The sequence below is a fragment of the Rhinatrema bivittatum genome, chromosome 1 (assembly GCF_901001135.1).
Source record: "Rhinatrema bivittatum chromosome 1, aRhiBiv1.1, whole genome shotgun sequence".
Lineage (NCBI taxonomy): Eukaryota > Metazoa > Chordata > Amphibia > Gymnophiona > Rhinatrematidae > Rhinatrema > Rhinatrema bivittatum.
In genome coordinates, this window is record NC_042615.1 from 695,544,851 (window position 1) to 695,568,966 (window position 24,116).

A 24,116-nucleotide genomic window follows, 5' to 3' on the forward strand; every position below is an offset into this window, starting at 1 on the left:
CTTGGGGGCTGTTCCACACATTCATCACTCTCTTTGTAAAGAAATATCTAAGAATACTCCTGAGTCTACTCCCTTTCAACTCATTTATTTTATTTATTAATTTAGATTTTTATATTCTGCTTTTCGGCACTTCATCTCATGACCACTCATTCTGTGGCACACTTTCCATTTAAAAAGGCTCACCTCTTGTGCATGGAAACCTTTGAGATATTTGAATGTCTCTATCATATCTCTCCTATCCCACCTTTCATCTAGAGTATACATGTTTAGATCTTTAAATCTATCCCCATATGCTTTAGAATGAAGACCACTTTAGTAGCCATCCTCTGGACCAACTCTATCCTGTTTATAACCTTTTGAAGATGTGGTCTCTAGAACTGTACACAGTATTCCAAGGGATCTATACAGGGGCAATATCACCTCCCCTTTTCTCTTGACAGTTGCTCTACCTGTGCAGCAAAGCATCTTTCTGGCTTTAATTGTTATTTTATCCATCTGTTTGGCCACCTTAAGATCATCAGATACAATTGTCCCCAGATTCCACTCTTCCTTTGGGCTTAGAAGAATTTCACCTCTAATAGTGTAGCTTTTCCTTGGGTTTTTGCATCCTAAATGCATTACTCTGCATTTTTTATTTTTAAATCTTAGCTGCTAGACCTTAGACCATTTTTTGAGCTTTGCTAGATTCTTTACGTTCTGCACTCCTTCCTGGCTGTCCACATGTAGAGAATATTCCAATTCTTGCTAAGAGGTCAAGCAGCTAAGATGGACTCTCTGACTACAAAAATGGACATTGTTGTTTAGGGCACTTAAATGCAAAAGAGAGGTTTGCCTTACTGTATACGTGACCAAGCCTGGCAGATATATAGCCCCCCTCCCAGCTGCACTGGAGTCAAGAGAGGCTAAGAGAAACATAGCACAAATAGTGCTGTGTGTTTCTGTACAAAGGAAATACTAAAGGCCTCTTTTTATCACACTATGGCCAATTCAAGATCATGACCACCACCTTGTCAGAAATGAACAACTAGCAGTCATCAAAACTGACCGCTTGATGAACCTGGAAAAAAAAGAGACAAAGGAACTGGAAAGAGAGTGGGAAAATCAGCTAATTAAAGTCTTAATTATGCTTTTACCTGACTATGCATGAAGCTGAATTATGCATAGGTAAGCCCTTACAAGTAGCAGGGTGCCAGCATTCAGGGTCCTTGCTATTCAATTGTGGCCCATCCAAAGAGGTAGGCGATCTGTCCGAGTGCTGCTCCACCCTTTCTGCCTTTCTTCCAGATATCCTGAGCAGAAGTAACTTGGCGAGACTAAGGGCACAGCAGAGCCCATCATCGATATCCGAGACTGGAAAGCTGAACAGCCCTATTGCTGCAGTGTTAGAGGCTGCCCTCTCTACCCCTGTGCCGAAGACCTGCAAATGACAGAGCGCTGAGGACCTAGGGGCCGATCGATAAACTTTGCGGAAAGTTTATCGATCGGCCAAGAAAATGCAAGTTTCAGCTAGAGAGGATGATGATAGCCATTAATGAATTGTAATCTGGCAAGTACCGAATGTCAAGCATGCTTTGGTAATTATTGTTTGCATATTTTCTGTTTCCTTAATTGCTTGTTTGTTTCCTGATGCAGTATTAAGCTTAGCCCTGTGTAACTTAAAAATAAATAAGATTTTCTTCAGACAAACAGTTTGATAATTCTCTAAGCAGATGGACAGGAAAGGTCACTGGTGAAATAAGAAGGTAAAGAAAGGGAGGTGGGTGGAAATTCTAACTTCTAACACTCCTTGTTTCAGTTGGTTTTTTTTTTTTTTTTTTTTTTATCAGCAGCAAAAAGACAAAATTTTCCTGACAACCATTCCGTTATGTTGCTCACAAAAATGTTGAAAAGAACCTATCCAAGGCCCAATTCCTGAAGCACACCACTAGTAAAAACCCCTTCTCCTCAGAGAAATCTCCATTTACCACTACCCTTTGTTGCTTCCCACTCAGCCAGTTTCTAACCCAGTCAGTCACTCTATGATCCATACCAAGGACACACAATTTATTAACAAATCTTCTGCACGGAATAGCGTTCAAAGGCCTTGCTGAAATCCAAGCACACTACATCTAGCACTTGAGCCAACTCTGATCACCCAATCAAAGAAATTGATCAGATTCATCTGACAAGATTTACCTCTGGTAAAACCATGCTGCCTCGGATCTTGCAATCCATTGGATCCTAAAAGTTAGATCATTCATGTTCATGAAATGTGTTTCATTGTGGCTTCCTACTTTCCTGCTAGTTTATCTTACCAACACTGGTACAAATCTGTTGAAGCACAGTACAGCCACAACATTAACTATGGATAAACAGAGAAAACCAAACAAACATTAACAGGGCCTTTTGAAAATTAATTTTATAAGAAAAGTTTAAATACTTACAGTCATCTAAGTCTAGTAATGAAATCTCTTGTTTACTGGAAGGCACTGGTTTCTTTTCTTCTTTCTGTCAAAATATTAAGCATACATACTGAATATCATAGTACAAATTTACTCTTCTACATATATCATGATTCACACTTTTCCTACTCCAGACTATTGCGATGCACAGCTGAAGTATAATAAAGATGGGCCATGCAATAACTATCTAAAATTCACAGTAGTGAGTGATGGATGTGCTCCTCTCAAAGCACACAAACTTGGTGCATAATCAAGGAACAGCTGACCTCTGAATTGTCAGGAGACTGATCATTCTACTTTCAGGGAAGGAGCAAATTATACAGGTATCTTCCATGAGTAGGGTGACCATACAGCTCTATGTAAAGGGTGAGAAAATGAAGCAGTCCTGGCTTTATCTCATTATTTGCAAGAGGATGTCACCATATTTTTCATAGGGAAATCATAACTACATTGTCATACATAGATTGGAGTAAAATCAAAACAGGGTTCCTTGATCCAAATGTCTTGCTCTTGGCAGATAATGTATTTTATGTTAATTAGTATAAAGACAAAACAGCTGAAACAAAATTCAGAAAACAATCAGGTATGACGTAAATAAGACTAGTCAGTCAATAATGGTGCAGACAGGGCAGGGAAAGCATCTTATGATGTTAACTAAAAAATTTCTCTATGACAGTCTAGGCCAAATGTGTGCAGAAACAGGTCTTAACCTTTCTTTTCCCTAAAAGTCAAGTAGCTCTGTTCTTGTTGAAGTTCTTAAGTTCCAAAGAACAGGATTCACAACAGAAAAAACTCTAGAATGTGTCTCAGTTCAGCATAGTAGTTTAGAAGAGAGTAAAGATAAGCCTGATTTTTCCTGAGGAACTCTGGGTGCATATGGGTACATATTCTAAGAACCAATTTAAGATAATTAGGGGTTTCAGCTTTTAAGACTGTTACCATTTTAAATTTAATTTGCCAAAACAATGAAAACCTTGCAAAATCAGGATAGTGTCATTACTGGTAATAAGGTAAGTGAGCAATTACGGTATGTTTTGGATAAGTTGCGAAATCCAATATAAAGAAGGAAGACTGCTTGTGGTTAACACACAATAACAAAAAAATTCTGACTTGGTCACACCATATCTGAGCTCTGATGATCGGAATTCTTATCTTTTTCTTTTTTTTTTTTTTTTTAAATCAATTTCCTATTGTCCTGATGGTCAGAAAACACAAAGTGAAGCTTTGAGGTTACTTCCCTCTACCCCCGAACTTACCAGCACTTCATCAGACAGTTAACTAGGGGCTTTGTGCAACCCATCATGGGAATGAGGCCAGCAAAAGTGTGGAGAGTTTACCTCCTAGTTCAGGGAATAACATCTTCCTCAGACTGGGCCTTCATCCCACTCCCACCCCCAGCCGGTCCAAGGAGCTGAATCCTGGAACCCAGAACCCTCAAGTGAATGCCAACCAGGTGGGAGTTATTGCAAGTGCTGGGGAAACTGGTGTCCCAGATAACATAAAAGCAGAACAGTTTGATTAGTAAGTGTATACCATTGCTGGCAGTGTAGTGGACAGAGTCTGTATGGTTTGTTTTTTTTATCGTAAATCACATTGACTTTTGTAAAGAAATGCCATTAATCAAATACAATAAACTAACTAACTTCTTGGAACAAGCATGAAGGAGACCACCTCGAGGACAAGTGCTCTCTTTCGCTCTCCCAGCTGATGGTGATTCGCTTGTGGTTCCAACTTTGATTAAACCTGATGATGTCACCGTGCACTCCATTTGATCTGCAATAGCCTCCCTTCATCAAGCTATTTCTTCTTTAGCAGTATTAACGTCATAGTTTGGTGTGCAGATGCAGAGGCAGGAGCCCAAAATAGCTGGCTAAGCTCAGGAAATGGAGTAGATTTTAGTCAGCTATCTTCTGTCCAGTCATCTTTAATCCAAGATAAAATAGTCACAAGTAGGAAATTGGAAAATTTAGAAATTTTTTCAAGACACCTCAACCTGAAGCTGGTTAATTTTCCTAAGTAGCTACTATGTCTCCGCTGAATTTGTTTTAAAAATACTTACTGGATATTTAAAAAATGTATCTGAGAATGCTATTCCTCCTTTGAAAAAGATTTAGCTTTTGTCTGGTGCTAAAAGATTGGAGCATCGACTGAGGGATCAACCTAAAAGGGAGGTGTCTTTCTTTCATCAGCATGGAATTGACAGCTCTGTTGGAATGATCTCCCAAGGAACAAATACAGAAGGGTCATTTTTTGGTGTCTTTTGTCTTTGCCCAGGATAAGGACTCAATATGTCATTCTTTCATAAACACGAGATTGTTTTCGGTGGGAGGCTATGGGTGCTTCTGAATTTAGCCAAGAAAACAAGAGCATAGAAAAATGCTTGTGGAGATAAGACATGATTATAATTCATTATCCAGGTAAGTGTATTGCTAAATTTCAGAATACTGTTATGCCCGGTCGCAGATGGCTGCGACTACTAATGCTCACCTCTTTCTTTGCTGCCTTGTAGGTATTGGGGAGAACGGCGACCTCTGCCAGCGATTGCCGACCTGCCTGGCGTACCCGGGACAGCGTGTGCGCTGCCGACCGCCATCTTGCCCCAGGAATCACATAGGCGCGCGCGCAAGGGCCACTCTTGTACACGTCATGGCAGGAACCTCGGGGGCGTCCCCTCCTGATGACATCTTCCCTCTGCTGTACTTAACCTGACTGGCCCTGTCTATCGACAAGTCAGCAAGGAGTTCCCTCGTTGCTGAATCTGCTCTTGCTCACGGACTTCCTGTTCCTGCATTCGGCGTGAGACGCCTTGGGTACTCGCTCCTCAGGGGCCCTTCCTCGTCTCTGGCTATCTGCTCCTCGGAGGGCCTTCTGCCTTGGACTGCTGCCTGTCCTGCTCCTCGGGACCCTTCCTGGATCTACTCTTCAGTGAGTACCTAAACTCCACGGATCTACTCTACCAACTCTTGTGGGATCCTCTCTGGTGTACCCCGTGTTCCTCGAGCCACTACTGTATTCTGTCTAGTATAAGCTGCTACTGCTTCACCTCCAGGACCCTCTCCGTGTTCCTGTGCCTTGGACCTCCACCATACCAAGTAAGTGAAGAACTTCCTAGCTCTAAGCAAAGTGGAAATCACTGCCACAGAGTATCTACATTTCAGCAATCAAGCCCTCTTAAGACCATAAGACAAAACAGAGTTGTATTTTCATGAAGAACTGGACCATGACTTAGTAAGTTCCTGTGTGCCAGAAGTTGAAGGAGTAGGTCTCCCAGAAGCCCCCACAAATCAGCATACCATGGCCTCCTGGGCCAATCTGGAGCAACCAAGAGCACCAACCCTCTGTGGCACTCGATCCTTTGGATCAATCTGCCCATATTGGGCCATGAAGGAAAGGTATACAGTAACTTGTCTTGCGGCCACTCCTGTACTAGGGCATCGATCCCCAACTACTTTGGATTTCTCCTGCAATTGAAGAATCGCGGAACTTTCGCACTGTGAGAAATCACCAGGAGGTCTAGCAATGGGGGACCCCCAGCAATCCAGAATCAGCTGAAATGCTCATTTTCCTGGGTCCAGACTCTCCCTGCTGAGAAAGTCTGCTCTAACATTATCTTTTCCTGCTATGTGTGAGGCTGAGATCTTCTGGAGATGCACTTCTACCCATTCCATAAGCTGATCTATTTCCTGCGACATTTGCTGGCTCTTGGTTCCTCCCTGCCGATTGATGTAAGCCACAGTCATTGCATTGTCCGACATTATCCTGACCGATTGACCCTTTAGCCTGTCGCTGAACTGCAAACATGTCAACTGGACCACCCAAGCTTCCAGTTGATTGATGTTACAGAGAGACTCTTCTGCATTCCAGTGCCCTTGTACCATCAGCTTCTGACAGTGAGCTCTCCAACCAAGGTGGCTAGCATCTGTTGTCAGTACTAGCCAGTCCGGTGGTGCTAGGGAAACTCCCTACCTTAGATGATCCGCCTGCAGTCACCACCGCAATTGGTAAGGAGATTTCCATCAGCAGCTGAATCAAATAGTCATGAGATTGTGGATTTCACTGAGAAAGCAGGGAGCACTGAAGAGGATGCATATGCACCCTTACCCATGAGAGGGCAGCCTTAGAAAGCACACGAAATGCCTACCATGTAGCATGCAGCGAAAAAGCCTCAAAGTGGGGCCTAGGCTACAGAGGCTGCCCACATCCCTCAACCTCCCACGGAGTGGGACAAATGTCAGTACAGCACACTGAGCAAGAAGACAGGGAAAAAGTAGGAAGCATTACGTTACAAAAGCCTTCTTTTATGTCTCTGTAAAAAAAAAAAATATATATATATATATATATTTATTGAGAAATATGCCTGATCAGACAACCAACATTGAGAAGGAAAATACCCAGACGCCTCTGCTGTTCTGTGGCCTGTCAGAGCTGAATGAACTCTGAGTGACTTTCTGAGCATGACTTGCAGAATGTCCCTGAGCAGGTAGACCAGCTGGCACCATGAAGGGACGGGCTATTCAATGGGTCACAAAGAAGGAACCAACGCGGGAGCTTCAGGCACTATTCTGTTGAGATCTCACTGGACAAGATAATTAACAGAACAAAAGGATTATCTGGAGAGTGAGGGCAAATAGGCTACATCTGGGAAAACTTGTCAGGGCAGTTCAGGGATAGGTTGTCATGTCAACAGCATGATGTGTCTCTGTAAATGAGTCTTTGGGCAGTCACGTAATTCTAGAAACTTCGACAATACTGTTTGTTTAACTATAAAAGAAGGGTTACTTCCTGTATCCAATGAGATGCTGGTCAGTTTGTAAGACAAAGGGCACCCAGTATCCAGCATCTCCCAAGAACACTTATAATGCCAAATAAAATTTACTTTATAACTTTTACTGAGTCTAAGTGTTCTTGTGTCCCTGGCCCTAAGTACAGAATATTATGTACAAAATATATATATATATATATATATATATATATATATATTTTTTTTTTTTTTTTTTTTTTTTTTTTTTTTAAAGCTTACCTGAGCTCAGCCTTACCTGACTGAGTATAGAGACTGTCTCCAGCTATGGGGGAGAGGGCAAATATTGTCACTGCCGTGCTTCGCTTCCGTCACCCACTGCCTTTTTAGCCGCTTAAGCAGCTAAGTCCATCTGGCTGAAAAACCAACTACCAGACAAAGGCTCTCATCTGAGGGACCACAGAAATCACCTCAGGAATTCTTCTCTACTGTGGGTGGGACCTTTTGGTATCACCGCAGGAAAGCGGGGCAAATGTAATATCCTTAATTCTCCTTTTTCAGAATGAAGCAATCCCCAGTAGGGAGATGCACATCCACAGTCTGCTGGAGATGGAGAACATAGGCGGGCTGATGTCACTGCAGGATATATGTACTGTGAAGTTAGTTTGCTCCATTTCCATATGCTGGAAGAGGTGTATAACCACTTGTTCTGGATTCATCTGACTGAACGCTAAGAAAGCGGCATTTTGCATTGTACAGATGTACATATCTGATGTATATTTGCAGTTCAAAGACAATAGAGTAATTTCAATGGTCTTATACTGAAGTGAGACAATGTCATTGACAATGCTACTAGAAAACAAAATGGCTCTGTTGGCTGATTGTAAATTGAAAGTCTTCCAGAACTTATGTAAGAACAGTTCAAGATGATGGGTGTTTTGCACTAAACAAATGTGGTCCATAAGAGCAAGTTTGCTTACTGTAAATGGTGTTTTCTGTAGATAGCAGGATGAATTAGCCATGCTGTCTGGGAGCGCCTCCTGGCAGCCCGAGGCGGGAACTTCTCTTAGAAGGTACAGAGCTTTGGTCCTGCATGCCTGCGCGGCACCTTCCCATGTGACTGCCTGCATCACCTCAGTTGGTTTAAAGCACAGAAAGCAGCATGAGCAAGGAAGATAGAAAGCAGGCAGAGGATGGAGACTGTCAGGAAGGGGGGTGAGGACACATGGCTAATTCATCCTGCTATCTACAGAAAACACTGTTTACGGTAAACAAACTTGCTCCCCCCCCAGATAAGCAGGCTGAATTAGCTGTGCTTTCTGGGAATTGAAGCACAGTAGAACTTTCGATCAGAAATGCTTTGTTTGATCAGAAATGTGTATGATTATCTGTGCAGCTTATCCCTGTAAATGGTTATCAGTCTTAAGAATTAGTGGCATGAAGTAGTATCTCCTGCCCTATCGACAAATCAGAACTAGAACGTTGCTGGAGGCAGTAATGAGACATGAAGGTATGCAGAGTTGACCAAATAGCCGCTCAGCAAATGTCCTGAATTGATACCTATCGAAGGTGGGCAATTGAGGCAGCCATAGCTCTCAGCTGATGCACTTTGACTCTTGAAGTTAAATGCTCTGATCTGGTAAAATGACAGAAATGGATGCACTGAGTCAACCAGTTCGCTAGTGTTCATTTAGATACTGGAAATCCAGGAGCATTCGGAATGAAGGAAAGAAAGAGCTGGGAATGTCTTTTCAGTGAGTTAGTCCTCTGCTTGTAGTAAGCTAGCACTCTTTTGCAATCCAATGTATGTAGTAGGGCTTCCCAACTGGATGCATGTGGTCTAGGGTAAAAGGTTAGTAAAGTTATGATTTGATTCAAATGAAAAACAAACTACCTTCAGAAGGAAGGATGGATGGGTTCGTAGAGTGACCTTGTCATGATGGAATTGGAGGTAAGGAATGCAGAGTTGCTTCCCTGTAACAGGTGTTCTCCCAGGACAGCAGGATGTAGTCCTCACATGTGGGTGACATCATTAGATGGAGCCCTGTCACAGAAAACTTCTGTTACAGTTTCTAGAACTTTTGAGTGGCACACTGAGCATGCCCAGCATGCCATAATCCCTGTAGCCACAGGAGTCTCCCTTCAGTCTCGTTTGTAGCAAAAGGTGAGAGCGAAAAAATAAAATAAAACTATTTCGGACCCAACTCTGCGGGGTGGCGGGTGGATCTCATGAGGAATACATTCTGCTGTCCTAGGAGAACACCTGTTACAAGTAAGCAACTCTGCTTTCTCCCAGGATAAGCAGGATGGTAGCCTTCACATGTGGGTAATTAGCAAGTTACAGGTTGACTCATATTTAATTTTGACCAACAGCATACAACTTGTGCAACAGGCACAACAAACTGGTGTACTGTTGGAAAAAATGAGGCAGCCTGAAAGTCACAGCAGATGGATGTGGAAGGAGTTGGGATTATACTGGAAATAAGTTCTTTAAGATGGATTGGCCAAAGGCAGAGTCCTGATGTCCTTCCTTGTCCAGGCAGTAACGTGCAGCAAATGTGTGAAGAGAACTCCATGTTGCAGCTTTACAGATCTCAGCAATCAGTACTGAATGATAGTGTGCTACTGAGGTTGCCATGGCTCTTACTGAGTGCACCTTCACTTGTCTCTGGAGAGGAAGGCCTGCTTTTTCATAGCAGAATTCAATACAATCTGCTAGCCAGTTGGAGAGAGTTTGTTTGCCCACTACAACTCCTCATTTGTTTTTATCAAAAGAAACAAAGAGTTGGGTGGATTTCCTATGGACTGCAGTGCGGTCTAGGTAAAATGCAAGGGCACATTTACAGTCCAAGGTATGTAAAACTCTCTGGCCCTGATGAAAGTGAGGCCTTGGGAAAAAGGTGGGCAAGACTATAGACTGATTCAAATGAAGGTCCGTTACCACCTTGGGAAGGAATTTAGGGTGCGTGCGGAGTAGCACTCGGTCATGGAGGAACCTTGTATAGGGTGAGTATGTGACAAGTGCTTGTAACTCACTAACCCTTCGAGCAGATGTAATGGCAACTAGGAAGATAACTTTTCATGTACGAAATTTAACATCACAGGAGTACAAAGGCTCAAATGGGGAGCGCCTGAGCCTTGCAAGTACTACGTTTAGGTCCCATTCGGTAACTGGTGGCCGTAGAGGGGGCTTAAGTTGCAGCAGGCCCCTAATAAACTGACTCACAAGGGGTTGCACAGTTATTGGGGCATCCCCTACTCCCTTGTGGTACACTGAGATGGCACTGAGGTGTACCATCACCGAGGAAGTCTGGAGACCAGAGTCTGAAAGGTGCCAGAGATAGTCTAATAGAGATGGAGTGGGGCAGGAAAAGGAGTCAATTCCTTTTTGCATGCACCACGTGATAAATCTATTCCACTTTTAATGTTAGGATTTTTGTGTGGAAGGCTTTTGTGAAACTACAAGCACTTGAGAGACATCGGTTGAAAGGTTGAGCAGTTGAAGGATCAAGATTTCAACATCCAGGCTGTGAGGGATAGGGTCTGAAGATTTGGATGGCGTAACATGCCTTGGTTCTGAGTTTTGAGATTGGGCGCTGTGCCCAGGTAAATTGGTTCTCGGATGGAGAGGTCGAGAAGAGTGGGAAACCACACTTGTCGAGGCCAGTACGGGGCTATGAGTATCATTGACCCTTTGTCCTGTTGTAGTTTCACGAGAGTTTTGGCTATCAATGGTATCGGAGGATACGCATATAGGAGGCCTGTGTTCCAGGCTAATGTGTCTTGTTGCCTGTGCAGGGAGCAGAATCTGTCCACTTTGTGATTCAGTTCGGATGCAAAGAGATCGATTGTTGGTTGACCCCAGCGTTGGAAGATTTTGCTCATGACCACAGGATGCAGAAACTACTCGTGGGGATGGAAATGTCGACTGAGGCGATCTGCTACTACGTTTTGTATTCCTGCCAGATAAATGGCCCGGAGATGCATGGAGTGTGCAAGGGCCCAGGCCCAGATCTGTGCTGCTTCTTGGCAGAGAAGATAAGAGCCTGTTCCTCCTTGTTTGTTCAAGTACCACATTGCAACTGTGTTGTCTGTTTGTATGAGAACAGTCTTGTGTGAAAGGCAGTCCTGGAACGCATGTAGAGCATAACATATGGCTTGAAGCTCTAGGAAGTTGATTTGAAACTTTGCTTCGAGTTGTGTCCAAGTCCCTTGAGTTTGAAGGTTGTTCACATGAGCTCCCCAACCTAAGTTGGATGCGTCCATGGTCAAGGTCACTTGGGGAACTGGTTGCTGGAAGTCTAGACCTGTTAGCAAGTTGGCCTTGTTTGTCCACCAGAGATAGCTGGTCGGTTACACAGATCTGGGATGAAAGAGGTTGAGTGGCTTGCAGCCCTGAGATTTCAAAGTCCATTCAGTTATTCTCATGGCCAGCCTGGCCATAGGAGTGACGTGGACCGTGGAAGCCACGTGGCCTAGCAACGTGAGGAATTGAAGAGCCGAGGCTGTTTTCTTTGTGTGTAGAGATGCAGCTAGTCTGGAGAGTGTGTCCGTGTGGTCATTGGGCAGGAAGGCCTTTGCGACTGTGGTGTCTAAATCTGCTCCGATAAAAGTAAGGAGGGAAGATGGATTCAAGTGGGATTTCTGGTAATTGATGAGAAACCCCAACGAGTGTAGCAGATTGATAGTGAGCTTGAGAGCTCCTTGCTTGGATTGGCTCTTGATTAGCCAGTCATCCAGGTAAGGAAACACGTTTGCTGTTTTTGCGTAGATGGGCCGCAGCCACTGCTAGGCACTTTGTAAATACACGAGGTGCCGAGGCAAGTCTGAAAGGCAGAACCCAATACTGCAAATGTTGATGTCCCACAACGAAAAGCAGGTATTTGCAGTGATGTGGGGCTATTGGAATGTGAGCATAGGCGTCTTGAAGATCCAGAGAACAGAGCCAATCTCCTTGTTGCAGAAGGGGAAGCATGGTGCCTAGGGACACCATCCTGAATTTTTCTTTATGTAGAAATTTGTTGAGATTGCGGAGGTCTAGGATGGGGCGGAGGCCGCTTGATTTCTTTGGAATGAGAAAATAGCGGGAATAGAACTCTCTGCCCTGCTGTTTCCGGGGAACAGCTTCCACAGCCCTGGCGCTCAGTAGGGTGGACAGTTCTGACTCTAGAAGGGTTGTGAGATCTTTTTGGATCCACAGTGGTTTGGGTGGTGAATCTGGGGGTACCATGAGGAAGTTTAGATAGTATCCTTGGTTATGATAGATATTACCCATTTGTCTGTTGTAATGCGGCACCAGTTGGTTATGAAGTGGTGTAGCCGACCTCCTACAGGCAAGTTTGGTCTTGGATTAAGAGAATGGCTACTGTTCTCCGGACAGATTTCAAAATCCTGAGGCTGGGCCCGTTTGCGGGGCTGGTTGAGATCTGGATGTCTTAGCCTGACGTGGATGTCCTCTTTGAGGTGGTTTGGCTGGTCTCACGCGAGATGTAGATGGGTAGTACTTGTGTGAGCGATAAAAGGGTTTACTAGGATCCCTTCTCATAGTCTTTCGAGCAGAAGAGGGAGCTTCCATAGTGACTGTGGGAAGCTGATGAAGGGTCGTGTTATGATCTTTTAGTTGAGCCACTGCGTCTTGTATCTTGTCGCCAAAGAGATTATCTCTGGTACACGGGCAATCAGAGAGCTTGTCCTGGATTTCTGGTCACAAGTCAGATGCCTTAAGCCAGCCCCATCTTCTGGCACTGATTCCTGTTGCTGATAAGCGAGACGCCGTCTCAAAGGAATCATATGCAGCTCTGACCTCATGTTTCCCTGCCTCAAGGCCTTTTTGGAGAATGGCAGTGAGGTTTTCTTGTTGTTGTTGGGGAGAGAGTCTGCTACCCCTTGGACTTGCTTCCACAGATTCCTCTGGTATTGTGTCATGTATACTTGATAGGCAGCTATGCATGACACTAACAGAGCCCTGAAAGACCTTTCGACCCAGACCATCCAAGAATCTTTGGTCTTTCCCAGGGGGAGCTGAAGAATGAGGGCTCAGTCTCCTGGCCTTCTTCTGCACAGATTCCACTACCACTGATTGGTGGGGTAGCGGTGGCTTCTGAAACCCTGGAGTGTGCTGGACCAGATATGTTGCATTTGTCTTTCTATTAACCAGTTGGACAGTGCAAGGGTGCTCCCATAGGTGATGTTGTAGGTCCAAGAACACTTTGTGGACTGGAATGGCCATAATTTTTTGGGGGGCATCTACGAGTTGAAGGACTTCTAATGTCTTGTGATGGGTATCCTCTTTGGTGACCAGGTCAAAAAGGGATGGTCTCTGAAATTTCTTTTATAAAATTAGCAAAGGAGAGGTCTTCTGGAGGAGACTGTCTCCTTTCTTCTGGAGGAGAAGGCTCTGAGAGTATGTCCTCTGTAGAAGTGTCGGTGTCAACATCCTCCCATGGATCATACGGGGTCTCTGGCTGAGATCCCGAGGAAGGACATGCAGGCATCGATGGAGGCCTTGATGGCCTTGATGGAGGATGCGGTGGCACCGATGGAGACTTAGATGGCATCAATGGGAACCATGGGCGCTTCGATCCCGAGAGCCCTGACGGACTAGGAACTGATTACGGCATCAATGGAAACGGAGCTGTAATAGGACTAGAGTCCATGTCTTCATCCTCCGAGGACCCTGGAATGGGCATCAGGGGTTTCGGAGATTCAGTAGGTCGGCTTGGTACCGATGGCCCTGGCTGGGTTGGAAGAGCACCAATGAGTGTATCCAGGCAGTCGAGCAACGGTGTAAACAACGATGGCTCCAGTGTCGGTGCCGGTATGGGGGCCGGCATTGAGGGTGGATGAAGGTTCCAGAAGGCATCGAGGACCACCTGTCGGACAAGTATGTCCAGCTCCTCCCTGGAAGCTGGTATAGGTAACGCAGCTACAGGGGGGAGGCAGGCTAGGCGCTACTGGCACCTCCACAGGAATCTGTGGAGGCTCAGTACCCGGCACTGATATCAGTGGGGGAAAGCCTCGGAGTCTCAGGTGCAGAGGAGGATGGAGGCTCCTCTCCCCAGGCCCTCTTCGCAACCGGGTCGATAGCCATCGAGGCCGATGCGATGTCAGTGCCGGCACCAGGTGTGGAATCGCATCAGTGCCGGTGACTATGTTTCCCTCGATGCTCAGTCCGGTCCTTCTCTGCCACTGAGGAAGACGCTACCAATGCCCTGGATGGTGTTGGTGACGGAAGGTCACCCTCTGCCTTGCTGCTCCCGGTGAGGTTTTTCAATGGATTTTGAAGATGTTCCTGCCAGTGATGACTAGGTGGACGTCGATGGAGTTAGTTTTATCTTGAAAAGATACTCCATTTTGTCCAGGTGGCACGCCTGCCCTTCGGGGCATTTGAGCATAGCTAGGTCACAGACGTACATCGTGTGACGGGCCGAGGCAGAGCACACAAACATTGTGCGGGTCAGTAATTGATATCATACGCGGACATTCTGGGCATTTTCTAAAGCCCGTCGCCATGGTGGAAAAAAAGGACCACGAAAATGGTTAGTGGCCTGCAGGAACAGAGGACAAGGTAGCAGGAACCAACTGAAGATGGTGGAAATTACTCACCAAGCATCGAGAAAATGGTGTCGCGATGGGAGACCCCTATGAGGGAACTTTTTGTGAAGAAAACTTCAAGTTTTTCTGTGAGGAAAGTGGTGAGAAAATTATCACAGAGCTCCTAACCGCGATGCAAACTGCAGCACGGAAAAAAAGAGACTGAAGGGAGACCCCTATGGCTATAGGAATTATGGCATACACCATCTAATGACGTCACCCACATGTGAGGACTACCATCCTGCTTGTCCTGGGAGAAAGCAGTGAACTAGTGCTTGAAGCTCAGTTACTCGGCATCCTGAAGTTATTGCTACTAGGAATACCACCTTCCATGTGAGAAACTTCAATGAGGATGTTTGCACTGGCTCTAAAGGTGGGAGTATCAGCGCCTCCAAAACTATGCTCAAGTTCCAAGGTACGGCTGGATGTAAGGTCAGAGAGCGGAGTCTCAAGGCTCCCCTCATGAAAGCATCCGTGGTTAATACTATCTGATGTGGCAGAATCTGGAAAGGTGCGCCGGATTGTAGAAAGCCAGGGTCTTAGCCACCAGTCCATGTTCAAAATTATTGGTTGAGTCAGGTTCACAGTTTTCAACATGGGATGGAAGCATTGTGACCACTGGGATTTGAGACCCCATTGCAAATGGTGCATGGGAAGGCATGTGAGAGGACCCACAATACATAGTTGCCTCCATGTGTCCCAACATGGTGAGAATTCGATGAGCTGTGGGATGTGAAAGACACTTTAACATTGAACCCAGAGTCCAAAAGTTGCAAATCCTGTCCTCTGTAAGGCTTTGCACAATCGAGTGTTTATGATTGCACTTAGAAATTGCAGGGTCTGAGAAGGTTCGAGATGAGACTTCTCATAATTTATGATGAAGACTAGATTCACCAAGCATTTTACAGTGCAAAGTTGGTGAGCGCGGATCAGCTTTGGATTTGGAACTATGAGCAGCCAATTATCCAGGTAGGGAAAAAGCTTTATCCCTTCTTTCTTAAGGTGGGCCACAGCTATTGCTAGACATTTTGTGAATACTCTGGGTGCTGAAGATAGGCCAAACGGTAGGACTTTGTACTGGTAGTGGTGGGTGCTGACTTGAAAACAAAGGTAGCACCAGGAAGAACGGTGCATTAGTATGTGAGCATAGGCATCCTTGAGGTCTAACGAGCACATCCAATTGTTGGGTTGCAGAAAGGGTAAAATGGTTTTCAGAGAAGTCATCGAACTTCTCCCACCAAATGTATTGATCCAGTGCTTGGAGGTGTAGAATCGGAAGCAACCCTTTACCTTTCTTGGGAATGGGAAATTATTAGGAATAAAATCCCTGGAGCTGCCGATGACAAGGCAGTACTTGAATCGCCCATTGATGAAGTAGCAATCAAACTTCCTGAAGGAGAAGGGAAATGTTTCCTTTCACTCGTGATAGAGGAGTGAAATGTGAAAATGCAGGAATAGATTGAAAGTTTAGGCGGTAACCATTCTGGATGATGTTGAGGACCCAACAATCTGATGTGATCCGACCCCATGCCTCAACAAAGGAATCAAGGTGCCCGCCTACTGTTCCTTGTAGCTGTGACTGGGTTATGTTCAAAAACACTATTGGGGATTTTGACCAGTAGTCTGTGTTGGCTTTGGTGCACGTTGGGAGCAACCCCGGCCTCAAGACTGGGTTGCTACGGCTGCAATCTCTGTGGCTGGTATGGGGGAGGCCTGTACTATGAAAATGGCCTATAGGTGCACCCGGGATAGAAGTCGTTTGATATGCTGGGTAATATCGATTTGCTGATATCTGGTCAGTTGGCGACGTGAAGGAGGACACTGCCACACTCTGCTCTTTGAGCTGGGATACCATTTCTCAAAGTTTTTCTCTGAATAGGCTGTCCCCTTTGCATGGAAGGTCTGCAAGTTTGTTGTGGACGTCCTTGTGAATTGTGCTTGCTCAAAGCTAGGCTATCCTTCTGGCCATGCTGGCTGCCGCTGAAGTGCAAGCTGACGTGTCAAACCCTTCCTAGATCGTGCGGAGTAGATGTCGCAATCCCTTTTTCATGTCAGATATGCCCTGTCTCTGTGGCCTATCACCTGCATGGTCCCCATCTGACTTCAGATTTTGAAGGCATTCAAAGGTATTGTGTTATATAAAATTGGTGCTGCTGGATTTTAGCATTGAGCATTGCACCTTGGAACACCTTTTCCCCCAAAGGCATCCAAATATTGGCCATCTTTCCCTGAAGGGGTATTGGAATAGAGCTTGGTCTTTCTGGCTCACTTCATTGCAGATTCCATTACTACAGACCTGGTGGTAATTGGACTGGATTATATGATGCTGATTTCCTCATCCTGAACTTTAAGTCCATTATTTGAAAAAGGGGGGAGGGGGGCTGAGAATAGCAACTCCCATGTCTTATCCATCACTCCATCTAGGACAGAGTGTGTGAAGGCAGAGCTGCTGGTTCCACGGGTACGTCTAATATCTTCAGTAGCCCGTATACCTCTGCCCTATGTCATGGCAGTTTTTTGGTCTCCAGTTTCAAGATGATGCCTACCTTTTCTATGAATCTGGAGTATGAGAGATCCTCTGGCGGTGATGATGATGGCTCAGGTGGCTCCTTTAGAGGATCTGATGGTATACCCAAAGATCCTGGGGAGGGTGGAGAGGAATACACTGACTCTCAGCTTGGTCTGGGGGCCGGGGGGGCTCAACTCCATCATCTGTTCCTCATCCTCCAATGCTACCCAGGATAGTGAAGATGTAACGATTTCCCTGCTGATGGGCTAGAGGGAGACTGCAGATTTTGAGTGGACACTAACGTGTCAAAGAAGATTTGAAGGATTCCTGTAATTTGGGACATCATCTGAGAGGCTGCAGCCTGTAACACCTGGGTGGTAGTTGCAGATGTCCTTTCCTTTTTGGCCAGCGGAGAGCCTTCTTGATCCAGTACAGGGGGAGAAGACTGCCCAGCCCGCTCGATGAAGCAGTCCAGATGACACATCCCAGTCAGGTGTACCCCAATGACTCCTGTGTTCGTGACCTCTTGTGGTTCGAGTCAGTTGAACACCTGCCCAAAGTTGATGAAGAGCATCTTGAAATGCAAGGGGTATTGCCATCCAAAGCACCAGACTCTTCAGATCAGAAATGGTGATAGCCATGGCAGATCTCTAGCACAGTGTAATGGTTCCCCAGTAATATCATGTGTCGCATGGCATTTGTGTGTCAAATTAGTCAATGGCCCTGAATGGAACCTTTTATTCATCTTCATTGGCTTGGACACCTGCGTCGGCGTTGACTGCATTGCCAGCATAGATTGTATCAAACCTGTTTTCTGCTTTACTTGGTCGGCCCATGCACCGCATTGGTCGAGTTGCGAATGGTCCCTTGTGTCGGCTTTGAAACATCGATTCGATGCCGGCCCTCACTGAGCATCTCAGTCGACACACGACGCAGGGATACTCATTACGGGACTGCCTAGGTTTTTCATTCCTGGCCTTGGCCTTCTGAGGTTTGGAACCGACTTACTGGAAAGACAGTTCCAGAGAAGACACCCACTTAAGACTGCGTGGAATGTTGGGTGGGGGCATAAGAGCCTTACAGGGCTTCCTCCGACTCCTGTAGCCTGGCGAGTTTTGCAGCTCTCTGCTGCTGAGCCCGTAGTGACATCCTGCCACAATCCCGGCAGGATGCCTGATCGTAATCCAGCCCAAGACATAGAAAATAGTGATTACTGTCCATCTGTTAGGGACATAATCTTGCCGCATTGGTAAATTTAAAGCCCAAAGTTTTCGAGGCCATAGGGACACTGAAAAATGTCATTTGGGGTTCACTTAGGTGAAATGAAGAGAAAAAAATTAAATAGAAAAACACCAGAGAGGTAAGAGAGAGAAGAACCTATGACCGCTGCTGCACAGGAAAGCGAAAAACTGAAGCGATGCAGGCAGTCGCGTGGGAAGGCACTGTGCAGGCATGCAGGAACAAAGTTCTATACCTTCTAAGACAGGGGTCGGGAACCCATGGCTCGCGAGCCAGATATGGCTCTTTTGAGGGCTGCATCTGGCTCGCAGACAAGTGTCGCCACACTTTCCAGTCCCCCGCTGACCCAGCTGCTCCCCGGTCCTCCTCCGCCCGGGCTTAAAATGCTGTCAGCCCGGGCGGAACATGGCAGGACAGCTGGAGTCAGCGGCACCGGCGTGCTCTCTTCTTCCCGCCCCCCCCCCCCCCCGCGGCCCGGAAGAGGAAGTGGTGAGCATCGGGTGCGTGCGCGGGAAGAATAGACCACGCTAGTGTGGTCTCTTCGTCCCGCCACCCCGCGGCCTGGAAGAGGAAGTGGGGAGCATCGGGTGCGTGCGCTGGAAGAAGAGACCACGCTAGTGTGGTCTCTTCTTCCCGCCCCCCCCCGCGGCCCGGAAGAAGAAGTGGAGAGCATCGGGTGGTGCGCGACGAAAAAAAGACTGCAGCGCGGCTCGGAGGAAAATGAAGAGCTTCAACCGCGGCCGATGGGACTCCGCCTCCGCGAGGGCTGAAAATGAAGGAGGTTAGCGTTGGGGGGAGGCTGCTGCTGCCGCGAGTTCCCGGGGTGGGGGTGGGGGAGAGAGAGAGTGAATGAGCGAGCAAGCATGTGTGTTTGAGATCCTGTGTGTGTGCATGAGAGATCACAAGTATGTGAATGATTGAGAGCCTGTATATGTGAAAGAGAGTATGTCTGTGATTGAGAGCCTGCCTGTGAGAGAAAGAGAGCATGAATGTAAGTTTACCATTGGGAACCTGTTACGTGTAAGTTTGTGATTGAAAACCTGTTTGTGTGAAAGAGTATGTGTGTATGATTGAGATCCTTTGTGTGTGAGAGAGGTCATGTGTATGTATGATTAAGAGCCTGTGTGTATAAGTAAGAGAGAGCATGTGTGTCTGTGTGTGATTGAGAACTGGTTTAGGTGATGGAGCATGTGAGTATGTGATTGAGAGCCTGTGTTTAAATGAGAGAGAGAGACCATGTGTGTCTGTGTGTGATTGAGAGCTGATTTAGGTGAGGGAGCATGTGAGTATGTGATTGAGAGCCTGTGTGTAAATGAGAGAAAGAGAGGACATGTTTGTAAGCATGTGAATGAGAGTCTGTGTGTGAGAAAAAAAAGACAGCATGTATTTATGTGATTGAAAGCCTGTGTGTGTGTGTAAGTGTGAAAAGATAGACAGCATGTGTGTAAATGTGTAATTAAGAGCCTATATAAGTGAGAGAGAAAAAACATGTGTATATGTGAGTACTGAGAGCATGTGTGTATAGGTGTGTCATTGAGAGCCAGTGTGAGAGAGAGCACTGGTATGTGACAGAGAGGAGAAAGTTCCAAGCAAACCACCCCGCCTCCTGCTAATTCAGAACAATCTCAGGACACCTGGATATCAAACGTTCCCAGGTATGCAGAGCAAAAATATTTTTGTATCCTTATTATTTTTCATTACTGGGTCTTTGTGTCTGCTATTTTGAAATATTTTGTTGGTATCTGGAAATGTTTTATATGAGTTTTTAATTATTGGATATTCCACTCATCAGCTGTTTCGAAATATGTTCTTTTTGTTAGTACAGTTTTACTGCTGATGATTTTATATTTCTTGATTTGTTTTATAAGGATGGGTGATGTTTCTTTTTTCCTTTGTTACACTGTGTTTTGGTCTCTTTATTCTATGTTAGGTGAGGGACAGCACATGATGTTTTCTGCTGGCGTGTAGTTTCTGTGTAGGACTCTATAGCAGCCTGACTTGGTCCGTTTTCCTAATAGGAGATGTATTGGTGTCTTAAGGCCTGGTGTAATATTTTCAGAGACTTATTGTACTTTAAAAGTGTGATCTTACATAAAATGCACACATTTACTTATATTTAGTTTTAAACATATTGTATGGCTCTCATGGAATTACATTTTAAAATATGTGGCGTTCATGGCTCTCTCAGCCAAAAAGGTTCCTGACCCCTGTTCTAAGAGATGTTCCCACCTCAGAACACCAGGGGGCGCTCCCAGACAGAATGGCTAATTCAGCCTGCTTATCTGCGAGAAACAACTATTTAGGACCCGATTCATTAAGCTTTTCCCCCCAGAGACAAAATGGGAAAAATTCTTGGTGAATCAGGCTCTTCATGTTCTATTATAAAAAGAAAAGATATGATGTATCCGTGGGAGTAACAGAATTATAAAACAGGGCAGTTGGTAAGTTGCCAACATAAATAGTACTGCTTTCATCTGGTTTCAAAATCAACACATTTATGCAAAAGATATGAGTTGCTAAGCTCTTCTATGGCAGTTTGTTTTTACAGATCAGAAAGAAACAAGCAATAATGAATTTAGAAAGTAATGTGGGCAAAACAATGATATGTAGGTAAGGGATGAGTTCGGTCACTTCTATTTACAAGCTTAGTGCCCCCAGAAAGAGCCCCATCACCTTGTATAGAGAACACGAGAACGCATACACATGGTTGGTGTCAGCATCTTCATTACATACATGGAGATGAAAAAAGCAACTCAGGCACTACTATCACTACCAGTAACATATGGGAATCAAATGCCTCTAATTTGAAACCTGTACTTCAGCAGTAAAAAGAACCAAAGATACTGCTGCTCTTCATTTCTCCACAACTCCATGAATGTTGCTGGTGCTTTTTACCTCCTAGTTCTAGGAGAATTACTTCAGCTGAGCCTACTGAAATGCAGCACCGATAATCCAAGAAATAGAAAGTCTAGGGTACGATGGACTTACTCCTGCTCTAAATAGACAGGGATGGAAAACTTAACAGGAGCATTATTACTGATATCAATTCATCTCTACAGACCAACATTACAACAAGAGGGGGAAAATAACAGGATCTCTTATATCAAGCTCCACATGCTGTATGTGGTTAACTATGTTCTTCATGTTGGGAATATAAATACTGTGACTTAACAGAAAACATTCACTATCCAAAGTAATGTACAGTAGAGGTAATAAAGGTGCTAAAAACAAAATGCCCACCTTCAAATAAAGACCAAGATAAAGCATGAGGCAAGGCCATATCATATTTTCTACCTTCTACACTAGAAGGTATCACTACTGGATAGATATTGGCTCCCACATACCAAAGTGCAGAGAAGTCGCAGAAATCAAAATTGTGTTACTAGAGCATTAAAAAAATAAATGTAACAAAATGACAGAAATTCATTGACTTTCAGGGAACTATAAATAGTTACTGTCTGAAATATAAAAGTAAGAGTATATAAAGGTCATACTGAATGGAAAAAAGCCTCGCATTCTAAATCAAGGCTATAGTAAGCATGTGATGAATATCACATTTCTGTATTAGAGATATTTCATTTTTTCACTATTCAAGAAAATCAACACTAAAACCTACATAGTTTTCTACTTAAATAATGTACTACGGGAAAATACTTAATACTAAACAAAGAAGTTAAGACTATATTCTATCAAATGTTTCTCCATTTGCAATTCATCTTGGTAATAGAGATAGAACCTGATAAATGCATAAAGGAGATGAAGCAGAAGATTGAGGATTTCTCTTGCTCAATGCATAATTCATGTGCTCTGCTTGCAAAGTGTATAAAATGACAATTTCACACTGCAGCCATGCAGCAGCAGTGAAAAGGCAGACAAAATCACATTTTACTATGTGAATTTTATTTCTTGCCCTACCAATATTTATAGAAAAGCATCAATGACAAAGCAAATACACTGACAAGAATACCCATTGTTACCACTGTGTTAGTACTTGAAAAGAGATCAGGCAGAAAGAATTTGTTTTCGCAGAATTCTTTTAAATACCGGATATCAGGCTTTTATCAGTTGAGCTACTGTATTGTATAAGGAGGGCAGCAGCAGATGATTTTGAGACCCTAACATCAGGATAGATGCTTATCAATTCATTACCCTCATACTGCTATTATGTTTTCTCTGTATTTGATTATGTATCCAAAAGGTAGCATACCAACGTACCACATAGACACATCTAAAAGAATTTTCAATGAGTTCTGAATTTTGATAGATTTTCACACTCGCAAATTAAGAGGGAGGTTTTCTAAGCCATGATAATTTATTGTAGGTCCAAATATCATAGAGCCCCTCCCCAAAAAACTACCATGGCAGCACTGCAACATGATTTTTTTTTTTTATTGCAGCACATATCCTTTAATCCACAAAAATGATCACTTAACCTAACTATCCTTCCCCACCCTCCCCCATCCAAATAATGTAATATCCCTGAAGTCTAGTGATTTTCCCTCCCAACCCCAAACAAGGACCCTGGTGGTCTGGGGGAGGGACAATTGGACCCCTGACTCTGAATCCATCCGTATCTCTCAAAGAAGTCATTGGTTTTCAGTGGGGGACTGGAGCACACCCCCCCCCCCCCTTAGCTCTGGGTGGATCAATACCATTTTTTGAAATAGTGCCAACCTGACCTTGCCCCCCACATCAGGCAGGGACGGGCCTGATGTGGGAGGGTTCATCAGGCTAAGGGGACATTTTTGTGGATGAAGTGCTTGGATAAAGGAGTAAGCAGTTGCCTTGTGATATGCTTTTTTTTTTTCTCTTTTGGGAGCCAGAGCGGCATAAGAAACTGGTGGGGCTCTCCAAAGATCTCCAGGGTGTTTTTTCTGGTAGGTGTGTGTGTGGGGGGGGGGGGGGGGGAGTGTTTTGAGCACCTTGGCCCTTTGATTTTACCACAGAACCATCTGGGACTTGCGTTACAATCCCGATGCTACACCTCTCTCAAATGCGCTAAAATAACAGGACTGACCTTTTTCTAAGTCAGCTGCGTTATTTTATTATTATAGGATTGCCTATGCATAAATTGCTTTGCATGCATTAGGAAATTTTATGCATGCAAAACAGCTTATTTCCATAGGGGGATGAAATCTTTTGGTCTATCATATTAGTGCCATGATATGGCAATATCGTGTGATAAACAGCATTTAATGCATTGTACTTTCCATTTAACTCATGATATTGCCTTACCACAGCTTAGTAAATCTAGGACTAAGGCAGATATACTGTTCCCCAATTTATAATTTTCAATATCCTAATAAGTGGCACATCTAGAATTTTGGGAGCATGGTTCAACTATTTTGAACCACAATACACGTCTCTCAGTAATATCCTTATTAATCTATTCCACCGCTAGTATTTATTTATTTATTTACATTCTTTTAATATACCGATGCTCAAGACCAGGTCTTATCGTACCGGTTTACAATAAACTAGGGGGTAAACCAGTTAACACTGAAAGCGAAAGTTACATTACAACAGGAATGTAGAACAAAGTATCTTATGTCTTTCTTCTTGTTATTACATTTATCTTTATTTATATATTTGTAGG

The 24,116-nt window shown here is 44.5% G+C and overlaps 1 protein-coding gene across 1 annotated transcript in view; it reads right to left on the reverse strand.

Annotated features, from left to right (window-relative positions):
* The window catches only part of AP3B1 (adaptor related protein complex 3 subunit beta 1), a 1,093,919-nt gene that overhangs the window by 364,922 nt on the left and 704,881 nt on the right, over nt 1-24,116 (reverse strand). Inside the window, 1 exon segment of the mRNA XM_029575420.1 lies at nt 2,424-2,487. Coding sequence (XP_029431280.1) covers nt 2,424-2,487 — 64 coding nt within the window.